At 38.8% G+C, this 12,783-nt stretch overlaps 1 protein-coding gene across 1 annotated transcript in view; it reads left to right on the top strand.

The window, feature by feature from the left end:
* Positions 1 to 3,698: 3,698 nt before the first annotated feature.
* zgc:171775 (STKc_p38 domain-containing protein) overlaps positions 3,699 to 12,783 on the top strand; it is a 19,910-nt gene continuing 10,825 nt past the window's right edge. The window contains exon 1 of the mRNA XM_042492644.1: positions 3,699 to 3,739. Coding sequence (XP_042348578.1) covers positions 3,699 to 3,739 — 41 coding nt within the window. The remainder of the gene's footprint in view (positions 3,740 to 12,783) is intronic.

Raw genomic sequence — 12,783 nt, forward strand, 5'->3', positions numbered from 1 at the left:
CTACTTTTACTAAAGTACTATGAAAGAGCTGAGAACTACTGCAAAGCATCTTACTGCTCAGTTTTAGTGATAGGCTTAACCCTTTCTAGGTATAGCTACACAAATGCAGTCTGACTTAAAAGCAGTGATAGCTTGATTAATTGTCTGGCTGTGGAGCTAATTATTCATCAGTGTATCATGGATGTTCGTAACGTTTTCGGTGGCTGGTGTATTTGAACCGAAACAAAAACACCTGAGTAGGGCTGCCCCCTGAAAGTCAAATATTCAAATCATCAGTTGGAGACCCCTTACTCAACTTTCTTCAAGTTAAGCAGTCGTTTGTTGTTTTCTCTTTTATTTTGTCGGTCACTGTGCAGTGTACATCTGGGAACGTTCAAGTCCAAGGTCAGGCTGAGATAACTTTCTCTTCAGCCTTTTGCTTAAAGGAGGTAAATTTAGAGATCACATCAACTTAATACCATACAGTCTCCAGCTTTTGTTTGATACCTAGTGTCAGCGAAAGATGTTGTTGCACCTTTTCGATCCATGATTAGGGAATATAGCACACATTAGCTCAGAGGGCTAAATGTCCTGTTTAATGCAGTAACGTCAAGCCAAACCCTGTTTAGATTGTAAAACTTTCAAACTCTAAACATAGTCGTCGTATATTCATATTACACAGACAAATCCAATTGGACTGATAGAATTCTGAGTCGGGACAGCTCTAAACATGATTTAAACTGTGTGAGTGTTGAATTCGGAACAGACAGCAAGTCAGGCTTGCAAAAGAAATAATTCTGTATTGTTTCGAGAAATTAATAATGGAATGAGTAACAACAATTTCAGGAAATAACTTTACCTTTCTTTAACTCTTTATAACTGAATGCTGTATTTACATTTTGTAATGAAAAAGAGATTATGGACTGGCATATATTTACCTCGAAATATACTCTAATTTCCATGCAACCTGACCCTCTTGTCGATTCAAACCCCAAGCATGGCTGAATGTGAGGCATGCCTTTTGGTTGCTGGCTTTCTGAGTGAAGCAGATTGGCTCCGAGGGTTGCCTGGCATTGTTGCTGAATCTTTGAATAAAGACTTGAATCCACTCCCTATGTCAGCGCTGCTGCTTAGAAATGCATTATTAATGAGAATACTCTGACTGATGCTTGGGATTAATTACAGTAGCTTTGAAAGTGGCAACCCAGCCCCTTCTTTTCTCAACAAAACCAGGCTTACAATATTTTCTTCTCATTCAAGATTAAAGTGTGCAAGTGGTTTGCAGGAGTCTTGATGCTGAAGATACCCTAAGAAACATTACTGTCCGGGTAAATAATTTATAATCCACACTTTAAAGCGTGCTCTGCGCTTTTTTTTCCCCCATGTTCGACAGAGCAACAGATGCACCGTGCTGTTGTCACCTGCTTGGTCACACAGAGAAAAGCGAAAAGCTAAAAGAGCTTCTTCTTTATCGCCCATTTGCATCCTCTTTTGTCTACAGACTCGCTTACAAGTGCAGCTGGCTAATGCAGCACAACCAACATGTGTTATAGTCCTCTGAGTGAAAGAGTTCTCTCATATAACTTATTCAAGTGCCTCGTGTATTCATGAATAATAAGAGCATATCACACCATTTAAGGCAATAAACTGTCTGAACCAACTGCATGATGATATAAACTGGATTTGTACTGCTATATATGGATAGCATGAATTACGCCTTTCTCATGCAGTCTTTCTCTATGCCCTAATTGCTTCACACCTGAAACTCAGACACTGATTTATACAAAAATGGACAGTTTGTTATTTCTGAGGGCAGGAATGTCATTTAATTTGTAAGCACTGGGAAGGGACCAAAGGGAGGTATATAAAAGTATAAAACATTTCTGAACCCTAAACTGTGGATGTGAAAGGCTTGTTTTCTTTAAAAATTGCCATAATCAAATCATTTAGAATCACCAAAAACTACAAAAGATTTCCAGATTTTCAAATTTCCCTCCTGATTGCATGGCAATTGTGAAAGAAAAAAACAAAGCTAATTTTTTGGTTTCAAGATTTCATTTTCAACTTTTAGCTTTAACTTTTAAATATCAAAGAGTATGTTTTTAAAATCTAATAATGGCCACCTTAGCAGTAACTGATATTCTCGCAATTTATTTGCGAAAACGGTCATTATGCACATGTTTCTAAGAAGGATTTGTAAAAAAATAGCAGTTTGGTTTGATGGTAACTCTCACTCCAGTGCTGTTTGCTTGTTGCTCTAGCTCCAATACCAACATTAAGTGTCAATATAAATATATAATATAATAACTATATAAATGAATACGTAATAACGTCACACTCAAGCCATGTCCCTTCTGATAAAAATAAATAAAGAGCAGTCCCTAAAGGCAAATTAAAACAAAAAGGAAGAAAAACTAAAATATAAGCAGGGCTGCCTCTTTGCTGTTTAGGAGTTTGCTTAGCTTTTTTGTTTTAAATGACACAATATATTTGTAGCCTGTTTTTTTAAGATTTACATCTTCAGTAGGAACGGATAACCGCTACCCTTGTCCTTCAAGTAAGATGCTAATACTTTTGTTTCTGAATCTATAATTCTCAACCTACATTCATCTTGCTGTCATACAGCTGTCACGATTGCGCTACAATTTTTCTCGCTAATCTTGCAAAAACCGCAGCCTCAACAATAGCTGAATGACCGGGTGATCACCATGTGAATGTGGCAGATCCTCCGCTCTCCTCATTCATCAACACACACATGCACGCACAAAAAAATGCCCATTCTCGCTCACCGTGAGTTGTTGTTGGTTTCAATTAGTGGACCCAACATCTGACACCGGGCCATATGAGTCTGTATTGATTGGCTGAAGCTATAGAAATGCATGTGTCAAGGGCAACTGGGGTCAAACTGTGGACCCCAGAAAAAGAAAAGATGCAAAGAACGACAGGAGGGAGGGACAGAGGGAGGAGAGAGAGGCAGACGGACATGGCCTATCGAGACATGCCTCTGTATGAAGAGGGGGAGAGGAAGATCCATTTAGATGGGACACAAAGCCTGAAGGCCATGGTGTGTGTGTGTGTGTGTGTGTGTGTGTGTGTGTGTGTGTGTGTTTGTGTAGAGGGGGTATAGGATAACCCGCTTTGTGAAAACCAGTTAGACATTCAAATTAAGAACATTTTTGTAAACTGATTCTCAATCCTGGGAAAATGGATTTCATTTCGGCTAGTCAAGGGTTAAAGGTATTGTTTTTTTAGGATCAGGAATGAAAGCCTGAGCAAAAGTGTGTGTGCGTGTGTGTGTGTGTGTGTGTGTGTTTGAGCCTGCTAGGGGGTGATTCAGCAGCTGGACAAGCAGACTTGATCCGACTACTGTTCAACTAATGGAGACCACTACCGGTGCGCGCACACACACACACACACACACACACACACACGCGCGCGCACACACACGCAATAACAACAACTTCTGGTCTGTTTCTCATATTGCATTCACCCACTTTTATGTGAAAGCATGATATTACAATAATAAGCATGGAGTGCAGCTTGTGGGCTGAACCTGGTGGGAGGTATCATTTGTGTAAACGCAGAACAACAGAGAGGGGGGCGGGAAGGTGGAAGGAGGGGGTGCCACCTGGGGATGGACGCACAGTGAGCAGCTACCATCTGTCTGTAACCGAGGCCACTGTGTAGTCAAGTTCAGTCAAATACATGTCTCTACGACAATGAACTTGGGAGAAAATGGCTTGCCTGGCTCTGCCAAAAGGTAAGGGTACTCTAGTGAGCTTCACACGTGCTGCTAGGTGGATTTTGTTCCCATCGGACAAAGCCAGTCTAGTTGTTTCCTATGTTTCCAGTCTTTATGTTAAGCTACCTGGCTGTGACATAACTCTTGCCAGGAAAGTGAGTATTTCCTAAAATGTGGAACTTTTCCTTTAAAAGAACTTGACATGTTTTCCTGTGTTTGGAATTTTCTTCCTTGCTACAAAGGAAAGTCACAAGTGGTTCAGACCTGAACTGGAATGAATTTGGAGTTTTCAATTATTTGAAATAAAAATAACTAAATGCAAAATGAATATTCTCTTCATCATATCCTCATCGCCGTGGTCGACAATGTTTTTTGTTCTTGTTTTTTTTATTTTTGCGTATTCTGGCACAGCAGCTTGTAACAGAGTTCAGTAGTTATTAGGAAAGTTCTAGCAGCTACATCAGGGTCTGCGGGCCCATGTCCTAGGGAGCATCATCCGCTGTACCTTCTATAAGGGCTGGATACCAAACTCTTTTAAGCATACTGACTGAATCACGGCAGTGGTACAAAATACTGATTCATGCTAAGTCAAATAAATTTTTGTACATGAGAGTGCATCGGGGTGAGACAGCAACTTAAGAGCAGACAACATCACCCCTGCAGCACGTTCACGTCCCAGAGTCAGGGCAATGGTGAGCCAAAAGAGGTCGTGAGTGTGGTTACACTTTTCAACACTTGACGCAGACAACCATCGCTGCAATATTTGTAATGCAAAATGCAAAGCTTACCGAGGAAGCTTACCAAGTTGCAGCTTCCTTGCAACAAACACACCGGCGTTTTCACACTAATTCCTGGTGACAGTCTGCAACAGGCTGGGGGTTGCAGAGATGTGTTTGGGTGGGGAGGAGGGAAGTGGGTAGGTTCTTTATTTTATTCTAAATAAATAACAATGCTGAAATTGAAAAGTTTGGACTGTTTCACAGTTGAAATTACTTTTATTTTTTTTTAATGACAGGGATGGAAAAAAGAGTACTGGTACCCAACCCTAACTGGTCATTAAGTCGTTGGCCACTTTGATTTAGCATTTTTTTAGCATCTAACTTGAACATCGAACCATTCACTAACACTTACAATGCAAAATTTATCATGTATTTGTCGAGATGCAACAAGTTGAAACAAGAAAATTAATAGACTGTGCAGTTCAGAGAGTTTGATTATTTAGACTTGGAGCATGAGTACAAGAAAGCACAGATAAAAAAACAAATATTTGAAAGCATGATAACTATTGTATGGTCTATATCTCAAATGTTTTTTTTTTATGAAAAAGTCAATGAAATATGATTTGTAGTTTATATTATTGAAAGTTATTCTTAAAGAAGTGAAAACAATCTGACAAAAGGTTTCACTTGCTGTCAGTTGAATTCTAGAGGGTTCCTGTAATCGATTGCTTTTCCTTCATATAGGGTAGCAATCTGTGTTTTTTTGCTTCAGTAAGGAAGTAATGCTGAAAAACATTAAGTTATAACAGTAAAAGTAGCATTATATATTAGCAGTAGCATATAGCATGCAAATTGACTGAATATGAAACTGAATGACTTGATGAGACTGACATAAGGAGACAGAAATGTCAAGATGTCGCATATTGAGGACAATAAAGATCCGGTTACTGTGTTTGTGTCATTTCCTCCTGATCTCTCACTGTGTGGTCAGCTGTGCTGTAACCACTGTGAAAATTTATACTCCCTCTCTACAGCCAGACACACTGCGCTCTGTTTGGTTTGCCCCCCCCCCAGACTGCTGGACCACTCCTTCAGCTACATCCAGAAGATCTAAGCGAAACACTAAATATAATAATTTTACTTTCCTTAAACAGGAAATGAGATGTCTGCTGTAGAAAAAAAAAAACAAAAACAAAAAAAATATGAACCTATTGCATATTTCATGAGTAGGTGAAGGCGCTGTTGATTGGTCTCAGTGCATTAGCCATTACTCAAAGTCTAAACCACCCACTGAGATTTGTGGTTTCGAAAGTGATTCATGATAAACAATCGTTGCTTGCTGACGATTGCTAAATAAATCTTAATCCAGATGGCGTTCATCAGTTTAGTGCCATACTATACATGTGGATGAAGAAGCCACACACTACATGATAATCTTTTTAATTTTAGGTTCTTTATTTGCAGAATTAAAGGGACAGTTTTTTTAAGTGGGGTTGTGTGAGGTACTTATACATAGTCTGTGTATTATATACAGCATATGTCAGTCTGCATGCCCTCAGTTTAAAGGAGCAGGATTTTTTTTTTTTAATCGAGTCTGGCCTGGAAGAGAGCGATATAACAGATTCGGTTATCCATCGCACATTACTGTCTGACATTAAGATAAAGCAGTGAAAATATTCTAAATGTAGTGCACACTGTATATGTAGTGAAAATGTATCTGTTGTGTCTGCATATATATATATGTGCGTGTGTATGTGTGCATGGGCATGTATGTATATAGGTTCGTATACATACATACATACATACATACACACATATATATACACACACACACTGATATTTTTTAATCCATTTCATGTATGTATTTTTGTTATTAATTATTTTATTTTCTTTTTTTAATATATATATATTATTTCAGTCTCTTTGTTGGTATAATTTTTGAAAAACTCAATAAAACTGATATTGACTTTTTTTAGGTGACTAAAATACATTTTGTTGCTGACTCCTCCACAGCTGTGCATTGCTTAGGTTTCACGTCAGTGTCGAGCCTGCTTCGCCAAACTGGAGGCGTGCAGACTGACCCCAACCTCACTGACTATAGATAAGTAATTCATGCACATTTAAAGGGTATGGCACACTCAAAATGGCTGTTCATTTTCATGTGCTGCAATAATCAATATGTTTTTTTAAAAGTAATTGATCAAATATGTGGACATGCACGAGATTCTCAGACATGTTTGCGTGGTAGTTTCTTTTGTGTTTGTTTTCGGCCTAAAAAGTGGGTAAAATTGAATGTATGAATTACTATTTGTAGATATGCCACCTAATTGTTTAATGTTTAAAAAATTGGCACCATTAGGCATAAAAATATAGTCACTAATTAAATGCAAGAAACAATTTTAAGTCAAGCCTAAATGGCTGGTTATATACGCTTTGTGCAGCACATACTGGCCTATTGAAACCATGAACAAATCCAGCAGAAAAACAATTTCCACAGGGGTTCTAGGTTACTCATGTCAATAATCTTGGATTTATGTTAATAAGCACGTATGTTTTCGTTGCGGCTCACTGCCAACTGGATTGCAGAAATGAGGCAGACTTTTCAACTGCCGTGGTCAAGCCAGTCAAACAAACCATCTAAATGATTTCCTCCTCTTTCTGCTGCAGCTGCTGCATTTGGAGCAAACGCACACAGAATTGTGGTTCTCTCCGCTACGCTGCCTACGGGCCAAGGTCCTTTACTAAATTACACCATTCGGCACAGAACAGTATCCCTCTCCTATCCTCTCCTCATCTAATAAAACACTGAGTGAGCAGCCCATCACAAAGGCTCGGAATAGTTTGGCAGAAAAGCATCTATCCGTCAGTTTCTGTGAGCCAGAGAACGGGGTAATTTAAAGCCACTTTTCAGGTTCAATACCAACCTTTCAAATAAATCTCACACAGAATGAGATCAGCGTTTCCCGTTGAGCAAGTGTTAAACATGAAGTGGGATGCCTGCAACTCAACAGAATTCATCAGAACTGCGGATTATCCCATTTACATCATTTTGGATGGTTACGAATGGAGGACTTTGCTTTCCACTGATAAGATGTGATTCTGTAACTCCCAATCTATTGAGGTTATTGCTGCTAATAAAATACACCAACTTCAACATAATAAACATAAGCATAAGGTACACAGATGTTTCTATTAAGAAGACACAGCAGAAATAGGATCAAACACTTTCAATAGACTATTGAGAAAATGGGAAAATAATAACAAACATGGCTTTATTGTTTATGTCCTACACTGCAGGCTTTGTGCAGCAGTCAGTAGAAAATTCAAACCCTGATGGTGAAGTATAACAGTCAATGTGCTGACAAGAAGTCAATAATCACTGCAATCAATATCTGCCAGCAAATCATGAAGTGACAAATCTGTAACATATGGACCTTAAGGAAATGATTCAAGGTCACAATCTTATGTAAAAGTCCTGGTCACATCAGAACTTAAAACGGCTATAGTTTGCATTACTCTTCATCTCTTTCTTGACTGTCTTCTTCTTTGAGTCAAGCTCAGCTTAACTCTGATCTGTGATTTTGGGCCACTGAGGAATAGTAATCAGTGTTTACAATGCTGCCCAAAGAGTCCAAAGTAGAGAGCCATGGTCAAGAACTTTAAAGCACTATAAGTAGGGATGCATTGATTCAACAGCTGAACTTTGGTATCAGCCACAACGAGCCTTGACTATCACTGATGCTAGTGCCAGATGTTTTCCTGTTGTGTTACATCACTTTTGGGCTGGCTAAAAAGTAGTACTTGAAGCTAATGGCATCTGGTTGCTCAAAAGACAATAGAAAACATGTCTGGGATGGACAGAATCTTTCCAAGGATGCCTTTGGGACAGAAGGACGCCGTAACTCACTATCCATGCATCAGGTTACGCAGCCTATTGCTTCCCTGATAAGGCCACATCGTGAACAACAAATCCATGTTAATACAGCAGGAGGAGTGAAAGTTAATGTTAGCCGTTCGCAATTTAAGTCCTGAGCTAACAGCTAACACGGGTTGCATTAAGTTAAATTATGATACATTATAGTCCTATTCAGTAAAAATGAGCATTGGGCAAAGGCAATCGATAACATCATCATGATGTATTCAGTGTAATGTTGTAAAGTTTGGGCTTCTGTGTTAGTTTCTACAGTTATTTTAAGCCGAAATTTGATTATTTTTTCACAACATATAAAACAGATGTTAGAGAGGAAATGATGATATAGTATACGTATCAAGAAACCTTTTGAATCAATTACTTTTAAAACGACTGTTATGTTAAAGATCATTTCATCATTTGTATGGTTGAATTTGTGCTCATTTAAATATAGTGTATTAAAGGGCTGAACGACTTGTAAACAGTTCAGTCATATTTTAAATAAACTGAAAGAATAATGGAGATCCCTGACAAAAAAAAGGGGAATAAACAACAACGAAAAAATAAAATAAAAAATAAACATCAGAATCAGCCCAGACTTTTACAATAATGGCATCCCTTGATATTAATCCATCAGGAAAAAAAATCAACAGTTTTTGTTGGCACCCTGATGATTGACTCTAAAACCTTAACCATTTGTTCATTCAGATATTTGGTAACCGTTTTAAGTCGGTTTTTGCATGCTGCATTTTGATAGTGTACAAATGCAGATAACAGTATCCCAGTGAATTCATTCTGACATAACAAAGGTACCTCTACATGTGTTTGCTTGTAATGCTTTAAATGAACCAGTGGCCAGCTTTATCTTCCCCAGACAGAGTGAGTGGACTTCATACTGGGTGGCCGGCAGACTCACGCTGGAGGTATTATGGTTTAATCTTCAACCTTATTACTTTCCTTCAGCTTTTCATTAATCAGCGGGAGACTTAAGAGGATTTTACTTTCACTAACATCACAACATAAAAATCTGAAGTGCCGAGTGAGCTGATTCCACGGTGTAAACACTCCAAGAATCCTCTTAAAGTAGAAGAAACTTTAAAGAAGCAGGAAGCAGAGTAATTCAATAAAGTCGGACGATGGACTGAAAGTAACGTCCTTCAGCAAGTAACAGAGCTAGAGCTAATATCTTTGAGCATAATTCATTAAATATGCAGCGTAAGAAGAAAATAAAGTTGATTGTTTAGGTCAGTGGAGCAATGTCAAATGGTAAAAATAGGACTCAAAACTTTACTGTAAAATCCAAATAGTAAAACAGCATTAATACACAGACAAATTAAACAACGTGGTTTGCAGATATGGGCTAATCAAAAGTACCAGACAGACCATGCAGGAAAAGATCCCCTTCTCTTGAGTGGCCTAAGGGGATTTAACCCATCCGCTGTCTATCAGGATCTAATCTGACACTGAAAATCCCTCTCACTGCTGATAAACCTGAGAATGTGCCCCAGTACAACAGCGAACCCCTGCAGACAATAAGAAAAGAAAAGCTGACTTAGCAATAGCCTGTGGACCTGCTCTCTGTGTGTACAAACAAGTAAATCCCAAATCCATTAGCTCGATTGACAGCTAAGTAAAACAGTCGAGCCGGGGTTTGTTTGATCAATCAGCTCGCAGAATGTTATCTTGACAATAGTGCAAATGATATTGATCAGTCATTGACCACTGGTGATCCTCAGTCTTTGTTAGCAGAACTAATTAGTTCGAGCTCCATCTTGAAAAACTAACAATGAAACAAATGGTGTTACGCTCAGGATTACGTTGCGGTGACAGTTGACAACTAAAGCCGAAGCTCGCATCCGAAATCCCGCAGACAAATGCAGAGGCATTTCAAGAAAGGGAATGCTCCACCTGTGAGTCAGTCAGATCGCTAGCATAGCTCTGCTGGGTCGAGAGGCAACTGTCCAGGGGCCCGTGGCTGAATGTCAGGGGCAACAGCTTAGGGGGAAGAGGGTTTATGTTTCTGGCCACAAGCAACTGGGCCCACATATGTAGCTTTGTAGGAAGCAAGGGCTTAAATGTAGAGAGGAGTGAAACAGACAGACTGGGAGCTCCTATCTGAATTGATAAATGGATGGTCGTTAGATCAGCAGTGCAGGTTCACCAATGCATCAGCCAATGCAAGGTCATCAGTCATCTTCTTTAACCCCTTGAAACCTGAGCAAACTCATTTTATTTCTTTCAAAAAAAATATGGGAATAAGGCAATGAGCAACTAAAGAAATGACCAAAAAAATGAGCAAGAAATTGGGAAAAAGAAGAGGAAAATTACCTGATTTTTTATTTTAAATAAATAAACAGAAAGTTTTAAAAACAAGACTTGGGAAGTGCTTTAAAAGTATAACAATTTTGTAACATAATTTTAACAAAATAAACACAATTATACATTTAACCCTAGCTTTTTTAAAAATAATTTGCTACTAATTTCTTGCAATGTGTAGGACACTTGATACCAAGTTGCATTGTCTTTTTTCCCCCACGTTTTTGAAAGAAATGGCACCAGTTTGCTCAGGATTCAAAGGTGTCAGTATACCCGTGAAAAGTATCTCAAGGCAGCATCAGAAAGGTGATGTCACACCAGGTTTCAAGGGGTTACTATCATTTCCAAGGATTCCCTCATGTAGTTGAAGTGAGGAATTCTAAAATTACAACTACAGTCATTGTGAAAGATCACATATAAAACATCGCAGCTTCCACATTAACAGGATCAAGATTTAATTCCAGTTATTTTGGTACTGCAATGAATTATGCTGATCACACATTAGAAGCATCTATATTTTCTGATTCTATAATAGACAGGGCCTGAGGCGATATAGAAAAGGGCAGCTGGGGGCGAGAGGTTTTGTCTAAAGGCTGGGTTGTGGGCTCTCCAGGGAGCTGGGGAAGGGGAACAGAGGCTGGTGGCATGGCTCATACACAAGTGTGCCGGGGCTGAGGGCTACAGAACAATAAAGAACCACACCCTCTGACATGACTTCTTCTACAGATTAGATTTTAAAAAAGGATTACATTGGTGAGGGTTAATCTAGACTGTATTGTTGTCTTAGACTCTTACTTTCAATCATTACATCCAAACTATTTTTTTTTCCTTTTTTCTGCAAAATTAGTGCCAACAATGAGGAAAACACTGTATTCTGTCATGACTGAAAGAAGCAAAGCTATTAAGACCGTCAGCAACATAGTAAACTTAGTCTTGTATCTATTAATTAAATATAGGCACACTCTGAACTTGGACTTTTGTCTCCTCCATGGTTCCGCAACACACCCCATTATATCCCCAAACGTCCATTATTTAGTCGATAGTCACAATAACTACATTTGTTGGATGATATATGAGAATAATTGACCATAATTTATGACCACTTTATGCCACTGATATAATGATGAAATAATGGCATAACAATGCAAGTACATAATGAACTTGTAAGTCAACCAAAAGTGACAGAAAAACTCATCTCAACATATATATATATATATATTTTTTGTTTGGTTGTTTTTATGTTCATTCACAAGAGCTGTGAAAAAAACATACAAATATAAAAAGTGTATGTACTGCATCCAAGTCTATAATGGTCAAGAAGAAAACCATGCTGTTTATTATCATGTCTGCTTAAACTTGACTTTCTTATGGTAACAAACACACATGGAGCTTATACCAGCTGGCACCGGGCAAAGGCGAGGGTACACCATGGATGGGTCGCCAGACTATCACATAACTGACACACAGATACAACTATTCATACTCACATTCACAACTACGAGCAATTTAAAGTCAGCAGTTAACGTGACCTGCATGTCCTGCATGACTGTGGAAGAAAGCCAGAGAGCACAGAAAAAACCTACGCTGACACAGGGAGAGCTTGCAAACTCCACACAGAAGGACGAACCTGGAACCCTTTTTCTGTGAAACAACAGGGTTAACCACTCCAACATCACGCCACCCAAAAAATGCACAAATATCCAAATTCTAAAACTGAAAACTAAACACAAACCCAACCAATAAATATCTTGGTCAAATATTCTGTTCCAGCACAACTGAATTCCCACAAATCTGCATCGTTAACTACCAGGAACTACTTTGCACCCTTATGCAGGATCCAAAGATATGCATCTGCACTTATGAGGGCCCCTAATGTGTCCTAATACATCTCTGCTTGAAAAAAGTACTCATACCTGTTTTAGAGTGTGCATGTTTAATAGGATGAGAGGATGGATGGGATTTTCCAGTGGATAGACGCTTGCTGCTAATGAAAAGAAGTATTTATTAAGCTGCCAGGCTGCCCGTCAGCCAAACTCCCCCGAGGGTTTGTCGAGACTCGGGATCCAATCTACCCAGAAGATAGAAGGCATATCTGAACCAGGGTCAACCATTTGATA

The sequence above is a fragment of the Plectropomus leopardus genome, chromosome 8 (genome assembly GCF_008729295.1).
Source record: "Plectropomus leopardus isolate mb chromosome 8, YSFRI_Pleo_2.0, whole genome shotgun sequence".
NCBI lineage: Eukaryota > Metazoa > Chordata > Actinopteri > Perciformes > Serranidae > Plectropomus > Plectropomus leopardus.